The sequence below is a fragment of the Spinacia oleracea genome, chromosome 5 (genome assembly GCF_020520425.1).
Source record: "Spinacia oleracea cultivar Varoflay chromosome 5, BTI_SOV_V1, whole genome shotgun sequence".
Lineage (NCBI taxonomy): Eukaryota > Viridiplantae > Streptophyta > Magnoliopsida > Caryophyllales > Amaranthaceae > Spinacia > Spinacia oleracea.
Genome location: NC_079491.1, coordinates 259,558 through 283,230, shown reverse-complemented (window position 1 = coordinate 283,230; position 23,673 = coordinate 259,558). Strand labels below are relative to the sequence as shown.

The window sequence follows — 23,673 nt, the reverse complement described above, 5'->3', positions numbered from 1 at the left end:
TTTACATGGGGTGTACGATAAATATTGTACACATAAGTTAAAGTTAATGTAAAATGTTTTAAAATTACCCTTATATATGTAAAAATCATAAATATTTTAAGTGATGGAATTTTTCATTTTAATAAAAAACATTTCTTCAAAATCGCTAATAATGTATAAAATTAATTATTGAACCCTTTAAAATGTTTATCTATCAACTTTTGTTTAATAGTATAAAATTAGAGAAAACAGGATAAAAGTTATGTTAATGTACAATAAATTTATTGTAAACCTTATACATGCAAGACCCGAATACTCAATACTTTTAAATACACATGTTAATCAAATTATCCACCCCGATCCATTGATAGTTTGCCAATTGCCACCCTAATCCATTTAGGTGATGTTTGGTTGCAAGTAATTAGAGCGGGAATTGTGACTTCCTTGAAAGTGCACATTTCTCATGTTGTTTGGTTGGTATTAAATTAATAAGATGGGGAAATAGAATTTCTTAGGAATTTGAAGGTCTCATGGGACATGAAAACTTGGGAAGTGACTTACCCACCCTCCCCTTGAAAAATCACAATTCCCATGTCATTTCACAGGAACGTGAATTTAATTCCAATATCAACCAAAGTATCCTTTAGGCTTCATTTGGTTCAATATTAACAAAGGAAGGGAAGGGAAGGGAAGGGAAGGGAAGGGAAAAGAAAGGAAATAAAATATATTTTTCCAGGTTTGGTATGTGAATGGAAATGATAGAAATCTCATGTTTGGTAGAACATTAGTAAAATAAGGGAAGGGAAAAAGTGGGTTTAGGATTTAGTATTTTTGTTTTTACAGATTTTAATTTTCTCTTTACTTCCAAATTCCTCCAATTTTGGGAGGAAAGGAAAGTAAAACTTTTATAAAGGGTTCCAATTTCCTTCCTTTCCCTCACTCCCCGTATAATTTTTGAAACCAAACACAAGAAATATTAGTGATATATTTTTTCATTTTAGTAAAACTTATTTCTTCAAAATCACTAATAATGTATACAATTAATCATTTAACCCTTTAGAATTTTATCTATAAACTTATTTTACTAATATAAAAATTAATCAAAACTAAATTAAAATTACAAATAAATGGGTAAAAATTATCTTAGCCTACGATAAATTTATCGGATTTTTCATGAAATACCCCTCAATTTTCACGAAATTCACCAAATGCCCCTCGACTTTCAGAAATTCACCAAATGCCCCTCACCTTTAATATAATACTCAAAATACCCTTATACTTAACGGACGTTAAGTCGCCGTTAGCTTCCTTTTACTATTTTGCCCTTATTTTACTTTTAGTTATTTGCAGTCCTCTCCTTCCCAGATCTACATCGCCATTGTAGTACCTTCAACTGAGAGAGAGAGAGTGAACAAGTAATCTTCTCTCTCCTCCATTTTCTCCCTCCTTCGAACTTGTGCAAAATCTCCAATTTTGTTCTCTCACTTTTCAAAGATCCGCAGCTCAATCATGTCCAATATCACGCAATCAATGTCGTCGAATATCTAGGGTTTTTGCAATTCGATCTAAATCCACTGAGAATAGGGAAAAATAATCAATCGATTGATAATGGAGTCACGATCTTCCCATCATCTTCACCATCAAGCGAGAATACATCTCAAGAACAAGCTCAAATTCATCTCTTTCAAGTAAGACGATTTTCGAGCAAAAATCTCTCATCAATTCTCAATAATCCTCACTCTTCTCGCTCTAGCGACGCTTCGTCGTGGCTTGGGTGGTGGTCTTCACCGACTTCGGTGATTTTTCCCGAATTCGCCCCGATTAATGCCTCCAAACGTGAAGATAAATTCTCGGCAATGAATGAGAATTTGGTGTTGCAGGAGAGATTTTCGCAGTATTTGGATGTGGTGGAGATGCATTTGGTGAAGGAGATATGGGTGCGGTCAAATTCGTGTGGTAATTTAAGTGTCAGAGCTCAACACCATTTTTTTCTGCTGCGTTTCTTGTGCTAGAGTTGGGGATGAGGCAACTGTAAGTGTCAGAGCTCTTTGTGTGGTAATTTGTTGCGTTTCTTGTGCTAGAGTTGGGGATGAGTCAACTTTGAGTATAAGTTTGGGTGGGCTGTCTCAATTTCCTGGTTAGGCTTTCCTTCTCCTTCCCCTGTTCCCCTAAACCACCGTAAGAGTGATCAGGTTGGTAACTACTAACTAGGATACTTCATATGTTGATGAAGACAACAAGAACAACCTAGTATCGTAGTATGTATATCGTGTACGCGTGTTGGCAGAGATTTCGTGTACTCAGTCTATTACACGAGTCCTTTAGTGAAGCTCAGCTTCTGAAAAGTCGACATTGGACAACAAATGTCGAAACTCTTTGAATTTGTGCTATGCATAAAAGGCATTTGATCATAGGTACCCAAAGAAGGGAACATCTCATGAAGAAAAATGCTGGTCCGAAATGAACATATCATACCGATGTTAATTCAATTTTCTTTTCTTATTGCTCAGAATTTGTTTAGGGCATTCCTGCTAAGCTTAGAAATAAATAGTATTTTGTAATAGAGCATCATTTTTTGATAATTAATGTTAAAGAAAGTGAACATGATGTTGAGTATTGTTGTACGGTTACCGAGATGTCGAAGCAGAAAAGGTGAGTTCCCTATTGAAACACCAAGCAAAGAAGAGAAAAATCTCATTGTTGCTGAAATGGGCTATTGGTGAATTATGTTTTAGAATAGGGTATTTGGTGATATAAGTATTATAATAGGGGCATTTGGTGAATTGGAAAGTAGGTTAACGGAGGACTTAACGGCACGTCATTAGTAAGGGTAGTTTGAGTATTATATTAAAGGTGAGGGGCATTTGGTGAATTTATGAAAGTCGAGGGGCATTTGGTGAATTTCGTGAAAATTCAGGGGTATTTCATGAAAAATCCGTAAATTTATTGTACACCTTGTGCACCTCTTAAAATCTTAATATCTTAATGAAAATAGGGGAGCACATAAAATCTGAATTACGCCCTTATCCTCTTTGTGTCTCTCTCCCTCTCTCTTGCCACATTCGGCCACTGCAATATTCTGCTGTGGGCGGGACTCGGGAGTGTGTGGAGGAGCGGACTCAGTTGACGACAAGCAAAGTGATAGTAAGATGGAATCCTGTGCAAGAAGTGCGTCACAAATGTCATCTTCTTCATGCTGTCGTTGTTCTTCATTCAATCAGAAGCTGAAACAGGGAGGAATAGGTGGTGGCAGCCTCCCTGTCTCGTTCAGTTGCGTTATGATTGGTGGTGGTGGTGGTCGTCGCCTAATTGATCAGGAAAGAGGGAAAGTAAGAGGGAGAGAGAGAAAAATCGGTGAATTGATGCAGGTTAGGGCGTCGGCACAGGGCGGACTTCTGAATTTGGGAAACTTGTTGTTTAACTTTAAGGGTGGCGACCCTGCTGAATCCACCAAGCAGCAGTATGCCTCCACCGTCACTCTCATTAATCAGTTGGAACCTCAAATTTCTAGTTTAACCGATTCTCAACTCACTGACCGCACTTCTCTCCTTCGCCAACGCGCTCTTTCCGGCGAATCTCTTGATTCTATTCTCCCCGTAAAAATTGATTAATTTCCCCTTACTTTACTTTCCCAGTATATCTGATTATCAATACATTACTACTACATTACAGTTATCTTGCCTGTTTGATTACTAGTGCTTTATTTCCTTTTTATAGGAAGCTTTTGCTGTTGTCAGGGAGGCTTCCAAGAGGGTTTTAGGCCTTCGCCCGTTTGATGTCCAACTCATTGGTATTCCCTCCTTTTCTTGCTACTCCCTCTCCCTTGTAGTCTTGTACTCCCTACCTTTTTCCTGTTTATTTTACTCCGTAGTTTTTTTTTTTTTTTTAAATTTTTTGTATGCATGTGTGACACTAATATGAATATGAAAAATTTAATTCTGTATTAAAATGTCACATGTAGTTTTAACGTATTAATACTATAATTTAACATGTTAGCAGGAGTACAATAAGAATTTCAGAACAGTGATATTTACATGTTAGGTATACCAGGAGTTGAGGGTGACTTTCAATACGGAGTAAGATTCAGGGGTGACTTCTACTGGAAATTGGGGTGGCAATGTGTCATGTTCTATTCAAAACTGTCTCTGCTAGGATTCGCTTTATTTTAGAGCTGCTTGAATTTTATCTCATTTTGTATGATATAAAACAACGTAGAAATATCAATATGCAGGAGGCATGGTGCTACACAAAGGAGAAATAGCGGAAATGCGAACCGGAGAAGGCAAAACATTAGTTGCCATATTACCAGCGTATCTCAATGCCTTGACTGGTAAAGGGGTTCATGTTGTCACTGTTAATGATTATTTAGCCCGCCGTGATTGTGAGTGGGTTGGCCAAGTTGCTCGATTTCTTGGTCTCAAGGTTGGCCTTGTTCAGCGTACGTGCTACTCCACTTTTTCAAATTAAGTATTTAAGTGTTTGGCCTTTGGTTCAATTTATCAGCATTATTACTCAATTGATGAATTTCTTGTGTATTTCTGTTTCACAGAGAACATGACAAGTGAAGTAAGGAGGGAAAATTATTTATGTGACATCACATACGTCACTAATAGTGAGCTTGGATTTGATTTTTTGAGAGACAATCTTGCCACGGAAAGTAGCTTTATTACCTCCATTTTGGCCACTCCATCTTTCATACTTTAAAACAACTCTTTCAAAGATATGCTCTAGCTGAATGTACTCTTGGATGCTGCAGAGTGTTGATGAGCTCGTATTGAGGGGTTTCAATTTCTGCGTAATTGATGAGGTTGATTCTATACTTATTGATGAAGCAAGAACTCCTTTGATCATATCTGGACCTGCTGAGAAGCCTAGTGAGCGCTACTATAAAGCTGCAAAAATAGCTGCTGCCTTTGAACGTGACATTCACTATACGGTAGGAAATTGGACGTAGTGACACTATACAATGTTCTGTTATTCTGTTTACTGGAGCAAATTGCAATCCGCAAGAAATTAGGGGATAATGGTAATAATACAGGACACTTCTAAACTGTTATGCTGGCTATTGTGATTGACTGTCTTTTATTTCACGGCACCATCCTTTTAGGTAGATGAGAAGCAGAAAACAGTTCTAATTATGGAGCAAGGGTATCAAGATGCTGAAGAGATTCTAGATGTAGAGGATTTATACGATCCCCGAGAGCAATGGGCCCTATACATTTTGAATGCAATAAAGGCAAAAGAGCTCTTTCTGAAAGATGTGAACTACATAATTCGTGGCAAGGAGATCCTTATAGTTGATGAGTTTACCGGCCGTGTAATGCAGGTAAGTTAGCCTTTTGATTTTGGAGTAAATGACTTTGCAAATTGGTTCGTGGTTCTTCTGTTTATTCATATGCTTCTAAAACGTTATTTTTCTCATACTGCTTAATGCTATGTGTATCTGCAGAGTGGCACCATTAGGCAGTAGCTGTGAGACTTTTCATCACCAAGATTTCAACAGTAACTTGCTTACCTCATTGGCTTGAACACCCCCACCAAAAAAGGAAACGAAAAGAAAACCTAACCTGAAAACCCCCTATTCGATAAACATTTTTCTCAATGCTGAAAGCTTTCTTCCATACCAAAGGGTCTCCTTATGTTCAAAATGCTAGGTAATAGAGAATTTTAGGGCACATTATCCTAGACATAGCTTGAGAACGTTGCAGTAGCTATGACTCTTTGAGGAGTAAGAAAAGACTTATTCGTCAATGTTATCCCTGCCTGCTGGTCATGCTATTTGGTTTTCCTTTCTTGACCGACATAAGGTCAAACCACAGGAGGATGTGACGAAGAAATTTCTCTCTCCACTCATACAATATTGAATTCAATCCATTCTCCTAGAATTTGAACCAAGTGTACACTATTTGACACATTGTTTACTCTAGGGTTGCACCAGAAAAAAATAATTAGAATAAGGAGGAAAGAAGTCATATTTTCCTTTCTCTTTCCCGAAGCCCCACAACCAAACCCCCCGCAATTCCTCGATTATCTCATCCTTTTTAATATCGAGATATTTGAGAATGAGTTTCAAGACATTATTTGATTGAATATGCAGTTGTGGGCCTTGTGGCTCTAACTTCTATTTTGTAGGCTGTGTTGGTTCTTTCTTTGAGTTTTCTGCTGTGTAGCTAATTCCTTTCTCTTGTATACTTTAGTACTCTACTGGTACCACAATATTTGTAAATGCTGGATAGATGTAACGTAATTTCTATACATCCTTTCTTCCAAAGTGTATGAAATGCCCCTGAGTTTTGAAGAAATTCACCGAATAACCCTCAAATTTCAATAATTCATAAAATACCCCTATTTCAATACTTAATACCCCAACTACCCTTAATGACGTTATCAACCCTAGTTAACCTGATTAACATCTGACTAACCCACCCATACTAACCCCCTAATTAACCCATCCATACTGACCCCCTAATTCACCCACAATCTTTTTATTTTTCTTTTCCTCAAACCCCCCTCGCCCACTGCCACCAACCAACTTAACTACGTCGCCCTTACTGGACCTCCCTCTCCTAGACACCACATCGGCTACTTATCACTGAAGTGCTCTTCCTGTTGATGTCGCTTGCCCCAACAACCACCAACCCGTTCATAAACAATTCATAATCCAAAAACGATGAAAAAGGAACTAATTCAAACTCATAATTTTTTCGAAGAACAAAAGGAAGAGGATATTGCACTAATTCAAATGTAGAATCCTTCAATTTTTCCGATTTCTCACAAACACCGCATAATCTTCCAACAACTTTGACATTCAAAAAATTAAATCCAAATTCAAAAACCCACAATTCTCCATTAAATTGTTGGCACTAGCAGAGAGCAGGCAATGGAGGTAGGCTACGAGCGAGGAGGTGGATTGGAGACATTAGAGGGAAGCGTGGCCTCCATGACTTCTTTCTCCCCCTCTTGACTAGTCGACTTCTCTTCTACTTCCTGTCTCCTCCCATCTTCACCCAGATCTTGAATTTTTTGGCGGTTAGGTGATAGAGTTAGCCGATGGTGTTTTCATAGTTGTTGGAATTTGTTAGCCGACGGAACTTTTTCATGGAATTTCTTCAATTCTTTTGCCGAGGTTTGTAGAGGAGTGAAAAGGATAACTACATCGTCAAATTTTAGCTGTTGAAGGTGTCGGAAGGTGGCCAGGGAAGAAGGAAGGGGGAGAGAGAATGAAAAGAGTAAAAGAAAAAATTGGGTTAATGGATGGGTTTATTAGATGTTAATTGGGTTAATTAGGGGTTGATGACGTTATTAAGGGTAGTTGGGGCATAAAGTATTGAAATAGGGGTGTTTTATGAATTATTGAAACTTGAGGGTTATTTGGTGAATTTTCTCAAAACTAAGAGGCATCTCATAATGTAGTTAAAAGTTGTACGCAGTAGATTGTGGAAACAAGAAAAACATGTTTACTGGAAATGTATGTTGATGTTATGTTGGATGCATTGTAAACAATATATTTTGATGTTATGTTATTGTTGGATGCATTGTTGAAGTTGCCCACATGAAGGATATGATCATTTGCTGATAATAGTAGCTTACGTATTTTGCTTTTTTTGTATGATATTTTGTTAGGGGAGACGTTGGAGTGATGGGCTTCACCAGGCTGTTGAAGCAAAGGAAGGCGTGCCTATACAAAATGAAACAATAACATTGGCTTCTATTAGCTATCAGAACTTTTTTCTTCAGGTCTCTGCATGTCATTTTTGAGCTTTCTATTGGTGGTTCATGACCATCCACTCTAAGATTTCTTACTGTGATTTCCCCCCTGTGCAGTTCCCCAAACTCTGTGGGATGACCGGCACAGCAGCTACTGAGAGTGCAGAATTTGAGAGTATATACAAGCTTAAAGTTACTATTGTTCCCACAAACAAACCCATGATACGAAAGGTCTCTTCAATCTCCTCTCCCTTAATCAATTGATTTTTTTAGTGATGTCTGAGAGAGGATAAGCATTCTTGAGAGCAAGCAACAGCATGTGGATAATAAATTTTCGTTTAACTAAGATATTGCTGAAAGAGAGACTTTCTAAGAGCCCTAGTTTCATTTAGTAATAAGATAAGAATAATCTAGTTGAACAGGTATTTCTCTCCACGAAAAGAAATTTTCTTTGTGCTAACTAATTCTAAGTTCTGTTTTTGTAGGATGAATCTGATGTTGTTTTTAGGGCAACTTCAGGAAAATGGCGGGCAGTTGTAGTAGAAATATCAAGAATGCACAAGACGGGACTACCAGTGCTTGTGGGAACAACAAGTGTTGAGCAAAGTGAGTCACTGTCTGAGCAATTACAACAAGCTAGTATCCCTCATGAGGTAAGGTAAATAAAATTTTTGATGAAATCTGCTTAATATAGTGATGTCCTTTAATCAATTATTTCCTTGATAGATAGGTTGAGACAGTAATTGGTTTTTGTTTTATGTGGAGGTTCTGAATGCAAAACCTGAGAATGTTGAAAGAGAAGCAGAGATTGTGGCCCAAAGTGGCCGCCTAGGAGCTGTTACTATTGCTACAAATATGGCTGGTCGTGGAACAGACATAATTCTTGGGGGTAATGCTGAATTTATGGCAAGGCTGAAAATCCGTGAGATGCTTATGCCAAGGTAATTGTCAATATTGCATTTATCATTTTCTCAAATTCGTGAAATCATGCAGTTAATTGCATTTATCATTTTCTCAAATTGTTCAACCTTCGATTGGTGTCTGCTATGGTGTTGTCAAGTTATAAACCTTTTATACTGTAACTTTCTAATGTACTTTTTTCGGGTTTTTAAAATTCTATTCTCTCCATATTTTATTAAATGGTGCACTTTCCTAAAACGGTTGTCTTTTATTAAAAGGCGCACTTTCGATTTTTGGTATGCTTTTACATTTTAATAATATACCTCTCTCCTCTCATGGTCACCATTCTCACCTTTCTTATTATTTCTTCCTTACCATTTACTACCTCCGTTCCTGAAAACTCTTTACGCTTTCCGTTTAAGTCCGTTCCTGAAAGTTCTTTACACTTAGGATTTATTCTATTTTTGGAATACAATGTTTTCAATTATACTCTCTATTCTTGGTTTTTTATTCATCCACTTGCAATATTTGTTGGCCCACTTGCCTAATTATACCCTACATTCTGTTTTTTTTCTTTTCCCATCTCCTTTCACACTTAAACAAGATGTCACTTTCATCCACTTACAAATAATTACCCCACTTGCTCACCCTCTCATTTACCTTAATTCGCGTGAAAACAGTAAACGTAAAGAACACATAGGAACGGAGGTAGTACATTCTTTGAATAATCTACCCCATTATCTTTTATTACATTTGTTTATTCCCTACTTACTCCACTTGTATCTTATTCTAATAAAATCAACTCACCCTCCTTAAACTCTACGGGTCAAAAGTGCACCATTTAATAAAATACGAAGAGAATACCATATTTCATGTTTATCAATAAAAAAGTTTTCAATTAATATCTTTAACCATCTATTAGTTAAAGTATTTATTTTTTGATACTTTTATGCAATGTCACAAAACGTATTATATTATAATAATTGTTTTTTATATATTAGTAAATAAATGTGTGGTCAAAATGGGGTATGTGAACACCACGAAAGTCAAAATGGTAGAACTAAAAAAGTAGTGGGGGAAGTAAAAAAAAGTGGAATAGATGAGAAAGTAGCTCAAAGGCATGAAATTTTGTCTCAGAGTCATCATTTGGCATATTGGCGAGATCCCCATTTGCATTATTTTTCTTTGTCTTCATTACTTACCAAAAGTTCATTAAATGTTGCAAATGAACCTATAAAAATCATGATCAAATTTTATCTGAACTTGAGTAACCTGAAAGTAGAGCTGTCAAAAACTGACCCGACCCGAAAACCCGACCTGAACCGACCGAACCCGAACCGACACCCGACCGAAAGATAACCGATAACCGAACTGACCCGACCCGACAATGAACCGAATCCGATTCGATACCTGACCCGATGTCAACCCGAAACCGATTGTAACTCGATGAAACCTGTTATTGACCCGACCTGTAACAACCCGACACCCGATTTACCCGGCCTGTGACAACCCGACACCCGATTTACCCGACTTGTTACAACCCAATACCCAATTTCCCAACCTGTTATTTACACGACCAAATAGTAACTTCAACTACAAATCTATTATACTTTTGTTATTACCCGATCCAGGAAAATTAAAACGCGAAAAAATTAAAACGTGTTAAACAACTTAACGTTTCTTTTTACAATATTTTTTGTTTTAATTTTAATAAGCGTAAATTATAAATATGGATCAGAGATTTACAGATCAGAGGAAGAAATGTATCGTGATTGCCAAGGGTTTCAAAATAGTTTCTATACCCACTATAAAACGAGCATGAACCTCCGTTTCATTTTGTTTCGTTAATTTGTTATGATGTTAAATTATAAACCAAATCCGGATCGATAGGACTAGTTTGTCATATGAAACGTAACATTATAAACCAAAGTATTGGAGAAAAATAACAACTCTCCCTATTATTTTTTATATTATACACTTCTTTTGCCAATAACATCAGTCTTGTGGTTTTCATTTGATTATTGTTTAAAAATTCCCTGAGAAAAGAGTAAAACCTCAATAAACAAGACCATTAACATATATTACATCAAAAGAGGATTTTAAGCATTAACTTATATTACATCAAAAGAGGATTTTAAGTTTATGTACCCAAAATATATACCTACTGATATTACATCAAAAGAGGATTTTAAAAGTACCCAAAATATACCTAGCAAATGGAATAAATGTTGGAAAAGCTGTAAGACCAACCATTTATCTCAAAACTAAGTAGCTAATGCGCCACTATACATTCCAAGCAACACAATTAAGTCAGTATATAGTGGACAATTAAGTCAGTCGCCTTCAATTGGTGTAATATGCTCTGCCACCATTAAGCACATAACCATACTTCTCAACAAAATATATTAGGTTAGTCACAGTTGTTGTTGCAGTCTTGTGCATATGACTCGCTAGCAAGCCCCTACAAGAAGAGAAATAACATAAGCATCTCCAGCAGGTGCTAGCAGTGAAGATCCAAATAATTTAAAATTTTGTCAACAAAGGTGGGTAATAATTTGAGCAAGACTAATCCAAAAATTAGCTTACATAAAAGTAAACCAGTGAGCAGAACTGCCCCAATTTAACAAACGGAAATTAAAAAAAAAAAGGAAAAAAAAGAAAAGGAAATCAGATATCAAAACAATTATAGAATGTAAAAATAATAATACGAACATTACTTACCATTAGTAATCTAGAAGACATCCAACATTCTCAAAGATCAAGGTTGGAAGGCTCGGTGTCAAGTTCACAATCTTCATACTCTTCTTCGTCATAACCATCCAACCAATGTTTAGAAGTAACCAAAGCCTCGAGATGTTTATCCGATAGACAGCTCCTTATATTGGTCAAGATCCGGCCACCCATGCTAAACGACGATTCAGAGGCAACAGAGGATATAGGAATGGCGAGTACATCTTTTGCCATTCGAGAACGGATCGGATAAGAGGCAGATTGCTCTTTCCAATAATTAAGGATATCAAATTCCTCTCCTGGAATATGTTTTCTCAATGGCACACTCAAATAGGCATCAACTTCAGATGCACCAACTCTACTAGGAGCTACTGTTGCATGAAAATGCTACATGTAAAAACAAATAGTATTAGGTTCTAAAGATAGGAAAGTAATCTAAAATAAGAAAATTATAGGGGAGGAAAATAACCTTGTAAATATCACTGGTCTTAAATGGTATAGAAGAGGAAAGAGCCAAAGGAGATGTGGCCGTGCTTTGTAATGAAGATGAGGATGAAGCACACGGTGTCGAAGATTTCTCATAAAAATTATACATGTCAATAAATTCAGAAAGCACAATTTGTGCTTTACTATTAGATGCATCATCAACATATAAAATAGAGTACGAGTTTTTCACAAAATCAAGCTTGTAACGAGGGTCAAAAATCACAGCAAAAGATAAAAAATGACAGAATAATTGCTCCAATATTTTTCAAACTTATTTTGCATCGTACTAGCCATTATTTGTATCATAGGATTCTCATCAACATGGGCGTCAAGTAAAAGCTTTTCAATACTCAAAATATTACCAAAATAATGGTTTGCAGTAGGATAATCAGAAACAAAAAAACAGTTTTGTGATTAGATAAAATGGCTCAAGGAAGTTAGACATTGATTGAATATGTTGCCATTCAAGATCCGAAAGACCAAACTTATAATTACCATCTCGTTTAGCAAACATATCAAGAGCTTCTTTGGCTAACAATGCTCTTTCAAGCATTAAAAAGGTAGAGTTCCACCTAGTGGACACATCTTTTTTTAACTTTAATTTAAAATCAGAATTGGTAGCCACTACACATTGCTTAAATTTGATTTTTCGACCTTCAGTAAATGTAATGTACTTAACACCCTCACGAACCTTCTCAATACAACCATCAATAACACGCAAACCCTCTTGCACAATAATATTCAAGATATGAGCACAACAGCGAATATGAAAATATCTACCATCCAAGGGTAAAGGAGAACAAGCATTCAAATCACACTCTAATCTTGCAGCAAACACATCCATATTAGTTGCATTATCTACAGTAATTGTAAAAGCTTTCTTTTCAATACCCCACTCTCTAATCAAAGCTTGTACAAACTCATAAATATTATTCCCAGTATGAGAGGATTCAAAATGTTGAAAATTTAAAATTTTTGAACGCAATTTCCAGTTGTTGTCTACATAATGGGCAGTAAGGACTAAATACGCATTTATAGTACATGCTTGCCACAAATCAGAAGTAAGACAAATTCTAGAACTTGATGCACCTAAGGTATCAAACAATTGTTTCTTTAAATCATTATACTCAGACATGCAACACTTAGTCATTGTATTTCTACAAACAGTTTTGACATTTGGATTCAGATAATCATGCAATCTTCTAGTCCTAGGATGTTCAGCCATACGCAATGGATATCCATGACCTAATATTGATTGAGCAAACAATTTCAGATATGTTTTTTGATCAAAATCAGTACCAGCAAGCCCATTTGGATTTTTAGACATGAACTCTAAATAAGAAGGGCACTTTAAATAATGTCTCTTAGCATTAGAAGTCCCCATGATACTATCATAAATAAACTTGTAAGTTTTGCAATACTTACAATGCACTTCAAAACCTCCTAGTGCTAATGTAGTGAAAGTGAAGTGGTTCCATACCGCAGAAGTACGCCTACCCTTCACAGATAATGTGTCTTGTTTAGTAAAAGCTCGTTTTCGTTTTGGAGATGCAACACGGCTAGTTGTAGATATCAACTGCTCTTCATTGTCATCAATGCCTTCAATAAACAAACAACATATATCACATAAAAAGAACACAAAAAATAATTAAAATATTGAAAGAAAAATATTAACATTACCATTGTTATATTCATTATCAAATCCAGATGGTACTTCTTGATTATCCATGTAAGATGCAAAAATATTCCCTGTTTGTCACAAAACAAGAAAAATAAATTTACACAAACTACCAATAGTAAAATACCATTAATATAAAACATCACAAATTCACCAAAAAACCACCAGTAGTAAAATACCATACGAAATCCACACAAACTCCATTCAACTTTCCAACATACTAACTAAATTAATACTATTTCAAATGAATAATGCATTAAAATTAATAATACCCTAAAGATAATTAATTTTATTGTAAATCTGCTCTATTGACATAATTTACACCCAAATACAGAACAGTGAATAATTAATTTTCATGAGCAAATTTCCAAAAATCAAATTGATGAGTAAAAACATAAATAAATAGATGAGTTCGGATGTGAGATAATTAAATCAAAATGGTCACCAAGATAGAAAAATTAAGCCTAAATTCATGGTAAACATCAACATCATATTGAACAAGAAAAAGAAGGAATGTCACCCACCCACGCTGCTACTCGACATCAAAAACCAAAGTCAAATCATGAAATTTAAAACAATAATTCAAGCAAATACATTTTATAAACCGGTGAATTTGAATTGAAAACTAGGGTTTGGAGTTGAACGAATACTTACAGGTTCGGAGATTTGGAAATCTTTAGAACATAGAATCGGATCAGATATGACAGAGAAAGAGGGGGAGTTCTTCTTCTCCAAATTATTGTCTCTGTACCGGAGCAGGATAAAATTATGTCAATATAGCAGATCTACAATAGAATTAATAAAAACCCAAAGGATAGGATAAGATGTACACGAAATTACCTACAGAACAAAGAAAAATCGTACTCCAAATGTTGAGTTTCTTCTAGATCAGAAAAATACTACATCCTTGAAGTTTTTCATGTTCATTGAGCATGGGTCTGTTGTTGAAGAAGAACATGATGTGAGAGTGAAAGAGTTTTAAATGGAGACTGGAGGTCTTTTATGATTTTTTATTTGTATCCGTTGAAGGAGAGGAAGAGACAAATGCACAGAGGCAGGAAGATTAGGGTTCTAATGGATGAGGGGGTGAATGTGAGATATTTATACCAAGGGTTTTCTTGGTTGTTTTTGGGCTGGAAAGTTGGGCTTTGTGTCTTTTATTCAAAAAATTTTATGGTTAATTTAATTGTTGTTTTATTTTTTAAAGATAATTTAATTATTTTGGTTGATGTTAATATTATTATTTATTTATATTAATATTTTGTTACCTTCAAAAAGAATGTTAATATTTGTTATTTATACTTCGTATTATTTATATATTATTGTTAGTATTATTAAATATTAGTCCACATAAGAAACATATTTGTGTTATCCAAAAATACTTAACGTATGAATTACCTAACGCATTTACAATATATAAATTAATCTATGTCCTGCATTGAGATTGAGAGTATATGAAGTGCAAAGTTGTTATAATGTGATTATGTTTAATTCTTCCGATCTTTCGAGTTTTTTAAGACGTAGTTATTTAAACTAATTGTAATATGACTTTCTTTGAACTAATTGTCTCATTTGTGGTTAATTTAATTATTCAACAGAGTAATTGAACATGTCATAAACTATATGAGTCGTTGTTTGAACTTCTTATAACAGATCATCAGTACTTAATTATAGTCCTACTAGAGACAGAGTTATATAATTATAGTCTTATTCTTATAGAAATATGTGATTTTAATCGTATTAGTTACACAATTATGGTCATAATCGACCCGAATATGACGTCAGTCGAACTTGACATGTATCTGAATGGTAGACAACTTTAATGACCGGGATAAACTTTGGTTATTGACACATATAGTAATTTTAGTTATTTAGTTATTGACACAAATAACCGGCTTTGATCGTAGTTATTTGCTTGTAAGATTTACCACTTGTAATTCTATATATAACTTGAATAACTTCGTACTTCCGTAGTTAAATAGTGTTAGTAGTTTATAATCTTATATCTAATTAGTCTAATTAGACGTCCACACTTATAAATATAACAAAAATTATAATTTCATAGTTCAGAGTTAATATGTTTCGATAGACACCTCGTACTTATGATATAAAATCGTACATGATGCATGTCTTTCGCCAATAATGAATAAGTGAGTTTCAACTGATAACGAAAGTTTAGGGTTTTAGAATTTTGGATGAGATGAAAGGTAGGAATTGAATCTATCATCTTAACTAATAGTCTTACTCTTTGTCTGCGCGAGCTATGCCAATGTGCCTGACAACGAGAAAAATCGTTACACTATCACACACGAGACTCGCATCGGCTCGAGACCCACTCACTTGTCTCTCATTCAAAAAATGAAATTCGAGTTTCGAGAGTAAATAGTTTTCACTTTAACATTTTGAAATGACCAAATCGATCATTGATTGGTAATCCATATTCAATTTATATATGCATTGACTTGACAAAAACATGCAATTATTTGGTTTATATAAAATTTAACTCTAAAATAAGTTAAACAATATTTTTACAATATAAAAAAATTAAAATGTATAGGTCAAAAACTTGAGCAGACTCGATAATGATCAGACCCGAGTATGATCCGAACCGAGATTGACCAGACCTGAATTCGATCTGACCCGATTATTGTCCGGTCAAAACCAAAACCCGAACCCGAAATTACCTGCTACAAATTGACTTAAACCCGACTCGATAAGACCCGAACCCGAAATTAAACTTGACCGAAATATGACCCGAACCTGAAATTACCTGCTACAAACCGACTTAAACCCGACTCGATAAGACCCGAACCTGAAATCAAACCTGACCGAAATATGACCCAACTCGAACCCGACCCAAACCCGAGATAGGAAAAAACCCGACATGACCCGACTTGAAATCGACCCGACCGAACCCGACATCAATCTGGATTGAATATTGACCCGACACCACCCGACCCAATCATGACCCGAGACCCGACATGACCCAACCCAGACCCGACCCGATGACCTGTTTTGACACCTCTACCTGAAAGTAATGGGTCAAACATATACAACCAAACCTTTTTTCGAACCAACCATCCAAAGTCATTATATTTATAGATACAATAATAAAATGAGATTATGAAGGCTTTTCTACACAATAGACCTTTTATTGTTACTATTGTTGAGTGTAGTGGTGATTTTGTGAATCTTATTTAGAGGTTGTTCAAGGCTTGACCCTAATTGAAGCGTGGTTGTACAAATTTCATAACCCAAGAGGATATCAACATTTCAAAACTCAAAGAATCTATGAGTACCATATGCAACTTTCTACTCTATTAACTACCATGACATACTAATGAGGTCTTGGCCTATTGGTTAAAACTAAGGGTCTGTGAACAATAGGTCTCATGTTCGAATTTCCCCGCCCCATTTGTAATTTATATTTCCCTTGTGGCTCATTCGCACCAAAATAAACTCCCATGACATTAACCAATGAGATATTGGCCTAGTGGTTAAAACTTAGGGCCTGTGCACGATAGGTCATAGGTTGGTTCAAATCTCCCCTTCATTTGTATTGCTGTTGTGGCTCATCTGCACCAATTTTTTTTGTATATATTTTTAAATCCAATTAATTACATCAATATTGTTAAATGGAATTTTGATTTAACATCGATAACAAGGCCTGCTTGGTTGGCATTGACCACTGTTAGAGCTCTTTCATATTTCTCTCAATTAGAAAATGACATTAAGCTTCCCGTCACTTGTTTTCTCGTTTCCTGTAATAATCTTTTGCCGCAATGTTTTTATATTGTGCTTTATGAATGCTGCAGGGTTGTTAGGCCAGGTGACGGTGGATTTGTTTCCATGAAGAAACCACCTCCTATGAAAACGTGGAAGGTGTGCTGTTGATTTTCTATTACTATTGATGTTCGTAGAGTTCAAGTTATTCATAACTTTATTACCCATGATTTGGGGTTATCCTTTCTTTTAGGTTAAAGAAACTTTGTTCCCATGCAAACTATCTCAAAAAAATGCCAAATTGGTTGACGAAGCAGTACAGTTGGCTGTCAAAACTTGGGGGCAGAGATCATTAAGTGAACTTGAAGCAGAGGAGCGTCTCTCTTATTCTTGTGAAAAGGTAAGGAAGTCGAAGTTGTTAACTAAAGGTTGAAGGAAAATTTTATTTAGAACTTTATGTTTATTTTTTCACTTTGAACGATAAGTTCTTTATGGATCATGATGTGCTCCATGCGAAAATATAGGGCAAGACAGATACTAAGTGTGTAGTGTGTTCTTGTATCCCTTGCTGCCTTATATGCTTTGTTCTTCATGGAGGTTGAAGTTGTATTTTTTCCGTCCAATTGGCCTTGCATCAAAGTCATTTATACGTGAAAGATATGATAAAAATATTGCTGCATTGTCAGTTGTCGGATAACTTTCTTAATCATTTTGCATCTTCCTTGATGTGTCTTTGGCCTAGGATGTGTAAATTGAAAGGTCATCCTAGTGCCGTGATCCTCGTATCCTTCCATAGGTGCCCAAAAAGATCTAAAATCACATGAAAACACCAAAAAATCCCTTGGAAGTGACATCATACACAAATAGAGAACTATATGAAATGCAATTAAATATCTAATGTTACCAAAAGTGCATCCTAAATGCGACAAATGATGTTAGATTATGGACTATGGAAGTTTGCATTTAGTGTTGTTTTGGGGATGTTTTCCCCCTAGCTGATAGGATTACATTGCTGCGATCTTACTTATCTTGGATTCTTATCTACTATCTCTCCTTGTTTAAAATCCTAGTGGCTGCTTTGACTAAGCGAGTAATTTAGTGAGGAACTTGTGGTATGGTGCTTGTGAGAGGAGGGGACCATCATGTGAAGTGGGATTTGAACTGTTGAAGGGAAGTGGAAAAAGCTTTGAATTCAAGGGATTAGTGTCTTGACTAAAAGTTTTGTTGGTGCTCGTGAGAGGAGGGACCATCATGTGAAGTGGGATTTGAACTCAAGAAAATGAAAGAGGTTTGAGATTCAAGGGATTAGTGTCTTGACTAAATTTTTTGTTCGTGTGTGAAGTGGTTATGGTGTTTTTTACTTGAATCTAAGTTCCCATTGTACTTTCCTGATGGGAGAATCATCCAACAATTCTGCATTAGCTGCCAGGTTAATCAAGCATCTGAAGGATGCTATCAGAAGTGTATATTATAACAAAGATTGGATAACTCGACATAAGCCTCATGGGAAAAAAATATCTTGTTCACCATTGACCGTAAAGTGAAATTTGGAATTGCAAAAGAAAACACATTTCCTCTTCTTCTCCGGAAGCTCATCTGTTGTAGGTATACGACATCTCCAAGAAATATGATACACCTATTATCCAATTAACCTCCCGCTGAGTTGCAGTGAATAAAATCATGGTCTAGCGAATGAAGCTATCCACCACACCTCTACTTAGTTACAGAACCTCTGTATCTCTAGCTGCTAGTTCTCATATCGAACTTACACTTGATAACATCTTGAGTACCGAGTTGAAGAAGGATAGGGCCTTGAATTGATTAGGGAGTATTGGTTGGGTAACTTGTTGAGCACCGTGAACAAGCACTGGAACCCCTTCGCGCTAGACGAAGTGCTTCATCCCGTATTAGAGATGCTACAATCATACGCCATGATTTTTATAAAAATCTCAGGGAAAGCATTGATCGATGAAGTTGACATGCTTAGAATATTATTGTGCCTGATTATGATTGTGGGTAAATGTCAGGGTCCTGCTCAGGATGAAGTCATTGCAAAGCTCCGACATGCTTTTTTGGAAGTTGCAAAAGAGTATAAGACTTTTACTGATGAAGAGAAAAACAAGGTGTGCAAGTATCTTATGTCTGAACTATAAACCATTGATTTATATTTGCATTTCCTTATGTAATTTACTGTGACAGGTGGTGTTAGCTGGTGGGCTTCATGTCATTGGAACTGAGCGTCATGAATCACGTCGTATTGACAATCAGGTGACTTCAAAATCAAAATTTGAAAAGTCCCAACTATCTTATTCTTCTATGCTTGATTTTCTGTACTGCCAAGAAGTGGACTGTTATCTGAACATCTTGTCTTTACCTCATCTAGTTGCGTGGTCGAAGTGGCAGGCAAGGGGATCCAGGAAGTTCCCGCTTTTTCCTTAGCCTTGAAGATAACATCTTTCGAGTATTTGGTGGTGATCGTATTCAAGTATCTCCTATCTTTTGTACCCACTTTTTGTTTGGAAACTCTTTACTGTGTATGGAGCATCTGACACTCTTCAACGTTACCACTAGGGTCTGATGAGAGCTTTCAGAGTTGAAGACTTGCCTATTGAGTCTAAGATGTTGACAAGAGCACTTGATGAAGCTCAGAGGAAAGTGGAAAATTATTTTTTTGATATAAGGAAGCAATTATTTGAGTATGACGAAGTCCTGAACAGCCAACGAGACCGAGTTTATGTGGAGAGAAGGCGAGCCCTGGAGTCTGACAATCTTGAATCCCTTCTTATTGAGTATGCTGAATTAACGATGGATGATATACTAGAGGTGACTGATCTCTCTTGAATTCTATACTAATTGAATAAGTTATTCATATCTTGTCTTTTTTCTCCTCTAATGTTTAATCTCCCATGTTTAAGTATAGGCAAATATTGGTTCTGATGCCCCCAAGGAAAATTGGGATCTTGAAAAGCTCATCGCCAAACTTCAACAGTAAGATAACTACCCTGACTTCATTTTTGCAATTGATCTCTGTAGCAAATATGCAGTTCCTGGGTTCCTCCAGTTCATTTTTTGCAACTGGCTTTCAACTTCCAGTCCCCACAGACGCCTTGTCCTTCTCTTTGATGATGAGATCAGTTTGGTTCACAATTCAAGCAATACAGCTCTCCCAAGTACGAAGACATCAAAATTGACAGAAGCTTGCCCGGATAGTTTAGATGGACTTGTCATGATTTAGTAACGTCACATTCATTCTTTTAAGCGATGATTGAGCCTGTCAAACAAAAGTTTCTGATACGATAATGACGACCCTCTGTGATTTCTTATATCTACATATTGACAAGTTAACATTTGGAATACCTTTAGGGATACCTGTGGTATGGTGAATACCATAAATGACTTATTCTATACTTTGTATGTGTTTCGTGTATTTATTGCTTCTTTAGCAGTAAAGACGACTGGTTTTACTAAGCTTTGTAACAATTCTTGGCATCTGTAGGTGGTGTTATCTATTTGACTATTATTTGTTTTTATAGGTATTGCTATCTGCTAAATGACTTAACCCCGGAGTTGCTCTCAAACAATTGTTCAACTTATGAAGATTTGCAAGATTACCTTCGTCGTTGTGGTCGTGAGGCGTATCTGCAGAAAAAGGTCTCTTGCTTTCTTGCGATCAAAATCCCCCTTACCCCTTTCCCTTTCTGTAGCTGTTATGCACCCAGCATCCATTACAGTCCTCTCAGTATGTTTATTTTAACTTCTCTTTTTATAACAAAATTTCTTCCCCGTGTTCCTCTTATCTGTATTACTCGATTTCCTGTTCTCTTTGTCCCGCCCGTTGTCTGTTATAAAATTTTGTTAAAGGGCATTTTATCATGAATGGCATTTGGTCAGAAAAGGTATTCACTGCCACCTACCTCTCTCCAAACAACAATAAGGATTACTACCCACTTGATAATGTCGTGATGGGCATCTCTGGAGGCCAGTAAACTCCCCCGTTCAATTTACAGTTGGTGGTTTTGACTTTTGGCCATGGAAGCGTTCTGTGGGGATTCTTGATGGACTTTGGTCTTGGTTTCCAAAGACTTCGATAGTTTGCCGTTCTGAAAAATTAAGGGCCTATTCGTAGACTTCATATTTAAGGAAGTATCTTCAGCCTTTTAACCATGATGTCTCACTCTGTTTCATAGTTTCTTTCTACTTTTCGAAAAGCTGTTTCTTGATGGCTTTGGCTGCATGGCTCTTCAGAATTTTTGATGGGGCATGTACTATGTTTCCATCGAGTTAAACAGACAATTGGTGGAATTTCGTAGTCACCTTTTTATACCTGTAAAAGCACGTGGATACAAAATTGTAATTTGCATCTTTTTCCCGCTCTCCTTAGTGCAGATTTAGATATTGTTTGAATTTGCTTCAGGATATGGTGGAAAATCAAGCACCAGGCTTGATGAAGGAAGCAGAGCGATTTCTTATCTTGAGCAACATTGATCGCTTATGGAAGGAACACTTGCAGGCTATCAAATTTGTTCAGCAAGCTGTAGGCCTACGTGGATATGCACAAAGAGATCCACTCATAGAATACAAACTTGAGGGATACAATCTTTTCCTAGAAATGATGGCGCAGATAAGAAGGAATGTTATCTACTCTGCATACCAGGTCCTTATCTGAACTGATAAGTGGTAGCACTGTGCTTTTAGAATGTTATCCGTGTCCACATCATGTTTCTTCTAGATTGTTCTCTTTATGTTTGGAGGGGGGGGGGGGGGGGGGGTTCCTTATAGGTGGTAAACTGTGCTGTATTGAGGTTACATGTGCGACTGTTCATACCCTTTTCTAAAGAAATGATTACTAGTAAATCTGGTTAAGGCACGAAGAGACGCAGAATGTTATTTGTCATGAAAATCTTACAAATTTTGCTTGCCTATGCAGTTTAAACCTGTCGTTGTGAAGAATCAGGAGCAGCAGCAAAAGGGGAAACCAGATAGCAGCAATGTGGAGAATAAAAGAATTGGTGATGCAAATCTCAATCCAGTCAGTGTTACAGAATCCCCTTCATCTGATAGTCCTCAAAATACATAGACATCATTGAGAAAGTATACATTCAACAATTTGGCAGTGTAATTCGCTCCCCCTCAGCTTATGGTGCCTAGTTTTCCTTACACTTGATTGCTTAATGTTCTTTGTAGATTAGTACTACTGGCAACTGGCAATTGTAAAGGTCTGCTGAGTTCCGATTTATTCAGAAGCACAACCATCTGATGTGCTGTGATATAACGCAATATAAATTACAGCCTTAGTTGTCAAGTATTCGATCTGCTGGTACACTTGTCAGGTATATTTTTTTTGGACATCAGCAAGCCACATGACTTGACTCAAAATGGGCTTAGTAAGTGAGGATGCGGGCTCAAGGGAAGATAAAGCAAGCCACATGATTTGACTCAAAATGGGCTTAGAAAGTGCTGATGCGGGCTCAAGGGAAGATAAATTATATACTTGTATAGAGAAAGTAAGGATATACTTCAGTATAAACTCTTTTTTTGTTTGTTGATGTTTTGTGCCAGCTTTTATAAGTTCGTCTTCATGGAAAATAAGATTCTTCCAAGTTCAATTCATAACTATAATAAGTTCAAAACTAAAAACGCACAAGACTTGCGCTTAGGAAGTTCATTTTCCTCATTTGGATTCTCTTGAAAAAGTGCAATGCAACCATTTTCCGCAATGATTAGTTTGATGTTTTATAGGTATTTCAAGTTATCACTATAACTAAAAGGGAAATTATCTCTGGTAGCAATTAACTCTTGCAAATTCTCAATGATAGCAAAATAATTCTCATAATACCATTACTTTTTAAAAACTTTCTCTATAATATCATTATTTCTATGATTAACACATAATTAAAATAATAGCCATATTTTTATGATTAACACCTAATTAAAATAATAACTCTCTAATTAATCTAATTAAAAATAAGCACCTACTTTTTTATTACTGTTTAAAAAAAAATAGAGATTAATTTGACCTTCTATAATGAAGAACTAAAAAAAATAAAAAAAAGAGAGAGCGGAGAAGTTGCGTGTGTGGAGTATGAAGTCCTGAGAGTAAGCGTCGTTGCGATAACGGTCGGATCGCGGCACATCACTCCGTTTGAGAACGTAAGTCGTCGTAGTAACTGAAACAGTAGCAGTAGAAGAAGACATATTATCATGGTTGGAGCTTTTTCTTCTTCTTTTGAGTGAATAGAAAAGGTATGCAGGCCCTCCAATGATTATTATGATGACTTTCTTAATGATGCCGATAATGATGTTAGCGACTTCCACCACCGTTGCTGGCACTAACAACTACGACATTTGAAGCAGAAGTGGCGGCAACGAGTGCGGTGGAGAGAGAAATAGACATGGAAGTTGTAGCGGCAGTAGTGGTGGATGAAGGGTTAATCTGAAATACACATGGAAGTTGTAACAAATGTTTATGG

General features: G+C 36.2%; 2 protein-coding genes across 3 annotated transcripts; one reads left to right on the top strand and one right to left on the bottom strand.

Annotated features, from left to right (window-relative positions):
* The first annotated feature begins 2,989 nt into the window (after positions 1-2,989).
* LOC110776089 (protein translocase subunit SecA, chloroplastic-like) lies at positions 2,990-22,877 on the top strand. Of its 2 annotated transcripts, XM_021980659.2 has the most exons (21): positions 2,996-3,575; positions 3,697-3,769; positions 4,211-4,417; positions 4,529-4,632; positions 4,736-4,915; positions 5,087-5,305; positions 7,603-7,716; positions 7,804-7,917; positions 8,172-8,339; positions 8,452-8,627; positions 17,296-17,362; positions 17,457-17,603; positions 19,231-19,326; positions 19,403-19,471; positions 19,587-19,688; positions 19,775-20,026; positions 20,124-20,191; positions 20,737-20,854; positions 21,618-21,857; positions 22,131-22,294; positions 22,388-22,877. In XM_021980659.2, the coding sequence occupies exons 1-20, from the start codon at positions 3,129-3,131 to the stop codon at positions 22,278-22,280; spliced, it is 3,111 nt and encodes a 1,036-aa protein (XP_021836351.1). In that variant the 5' UTR covers positions 2,996-3,128; the 3' UTR covers positions 22,281-22,294; positions 22,388-22,877. The 2 variants fall into 2 exon arrangements, with proteins under 2 accessions (NP_001413253.1, XP_021836351.1); NM_001426324.1 differs by having other exon boundaries at positions 2,990-3,575; positions 22,131-22,768.
* Positions 10,642-14,824, bottom strand: LOC110776104 (zinc finger BED domain-containing protein RICESLEEPER 2-like). Its single transcript, XM_021980667.2, has 6 exons — positions 14,321-14,824; positions 14,135-14,225; positions 13,483-13,551; positions 11,786-13,401; positions 11,308-11,703; positions 10,642-11,047 (listed from the first exon to the last, which is right to left on the bottom strand). Exons 3-4 carry the CDS (start codon positions 13,529-13,531, stop codon positions 12,191-12,193), a joined length of 1,260 nt encoding a protein of 419 aa, XP_021836359.1. The 5' UTR covers positions 13,532-13,551; positions 14,135-14,225; positions 14,321-14,824; the 3' UTR covers positions 10,642-11,047; positions 11,308-11,703; positions 11,786-12,190.
* Positions 22,878-23,673: the final 796 nt, after the last annotated feature.

Coding starts and splice junctions, on each gene's coding strand:
- LOC110776089 (XM_021980659.2), top strand. CDS start 3,129: ATGGAATCCTGTGCAAGAAGTGCGTCACAAATGTCATCTTCTTCATGC. Junction 7,918..8,171: donor ACAAACCCATGATACGAAAG/GTCTCTTCAATC, acceptor CTGTTTTTGTAG/GATGAATCTGATGTTGTTTT. Junction 19,472..19,586: donor CACGTCGTATTGACAATCAG/GTGACTTCAAAA, acceptor TACCTCATCTAG/TTGCGTGGTCGAAGTGGCAG.
- LOC110776104 (XM_021980667.2), bottom strand. CDS start 13,531: ATGGATAATCAAGAAGTACCATCTGGATTTGATAATGAATATAACAAT. Junction 13,402..13,482: donor TGATAATGAATATAACAATG/GTAATGTTAATA, acceptor TGTTTATTGAAG/GCATTGATGACAATGAAGAG.